At 36.3% G+C, this 1,287-nt stretch overlaps 1 protein-coding gene across 1 annotated transcript; it reads right to left on the bottom strand.

Annotated features, from left to right (window-relative positions):
- Window positions 1-8: 8 nt before the first annotated feature.
- Window positions 9-350, bottom strand: LOC108357173 (MIP18 family protein CG30152; the record flags this gene model as incomplete). Its single annotated transcript, XM_017608267.1, has 2 exons — window positions 9-131; window positions 200-350. Coding segments are annotated over 2 exons (249 nt in total), but the record flags the coding sequence as incomplete, so codon positions are not given.
- Between the last annotated feature and the right edge of the window lie 937 nt (window positions 351-1,287).

The raw sequence follows: 1,287 nt of genomic DNA, 5'->3' as shown, positions 1-1,287 counted from the left end.
TTAAATTTATGAATATATTGAGTCTGGTAAAGTTCATTCTTCTTCCTTAATACAATTCTCAACCAATTCGCGCAAATTTGGATTCTCCATAGCGGCGGCAATGCGTTCCTTGTCGTTTATTTGCTTATTTACTGGAAGAGCGAGAAAAAAAAAGATAAATACACTATGAATTGCATAGATTAAAAGTGCGCCAACGTACTTTCGTCCTCCGTTGTGTGTGCGCCTTTCTTAATGTAAATGTCCAATTTAATATTATGCGGTAAGCTGCGCTCTACTTTAACGCGAATACATAAACCGATAAGCGTGGCCAAAGAGCAGTGTGGAACAGTGGGATTGAACTCGATGCGTACCTGTAAGAGCAGCACAACAAAAGTTAGAACCAAGATTAATAAATGTACACAAAATATGTGAAGATATCACTCATTTGGCAAAACAGTGTCACAACTCAAAAAACGAGATTTTTTAGGAGACGCGTTTAATGCACACGCGAGACTAGCACATAATTCTTACAGACTATGAAGTATGATAAGTAATTTTGCATCAATAGCTAAAAAAATATGGTTTTTGAGCTGCGACAATACCTGCTTAACTAAATGAGCAATATCTATGTGATTGGCCTTTTCGTAAAAGTAGAGTTACAATTCTAGGGTGTATGTGAATGTACATACATGTGTACACTTTATGTGTACATAAATGAAATCCCAACAGCAATATTTGCGTTGCTAATTTGGAATGTCAGGCAGTCAGTATTTACACATTTACATATTTAAATTTTTGGGTTTTGTTCNTTATCTATGTGATTCGTAAAAGTAGAGTTACAATTCTAGGGTGTATGTGAATGTACATACATGTGTACACTTTATGTGTACATAAATGAAATCCCAACAGCAATATTTGCGTTGCTAATTTGGAATGTCAGGCAGTCAGTATTTACACATTTACATATTTAAATTTTTGGGTTTTGTTCTTTATACAGTATCATATGGCCATATCGATGGCTGAGTGCAAGACCGACCTATCTCGACAGCCAGTTCGAAAACGCCCTATCCCAGAAAACTTTTCAAGAACGCCGTTCNTGTGTACACTTTATGTGTACATAAATGAAATCCCAACAGCAATATTTGCGTTGCTAATTTGGAATGTCAGGCAGTCAGTATTTACACATTTACATATTTAAATTTTTGGGTTTTGTTCTTTATACAGTATCATATGGCCATATCGATGGCTGAGTGCAAGACCGACCTATCTCGACAGCCAGTTCGAAAACGCCCTATCCCAGAAAACTTT

The sequence above is a fragment of the Rhagoletis zephyria genome, unplaced genomic scaffold (genome assembly GCF_001687245.7).
Source record: "Rhagoletis zephyria isolate East Lansing unplaced genomic scaffold, Rhagoletis_zephyria_1.1 Rzeph_scaffold_71678, whole genome shotgun sequence".
In the NCBI taxonomy this organism is placed as follows: domain Eukaryota; kingdom Metazoa; phylum Arthropoda; class Insecta; order Diptera; family Tephritidae; genus Rhagoletis; species Rhagoletis zephyria.
The sequence above is the reverse complement of the archived record's forward strand: the minus strand, read 5'-3'. Positions and strand labels throughout refer to the sequence as shown.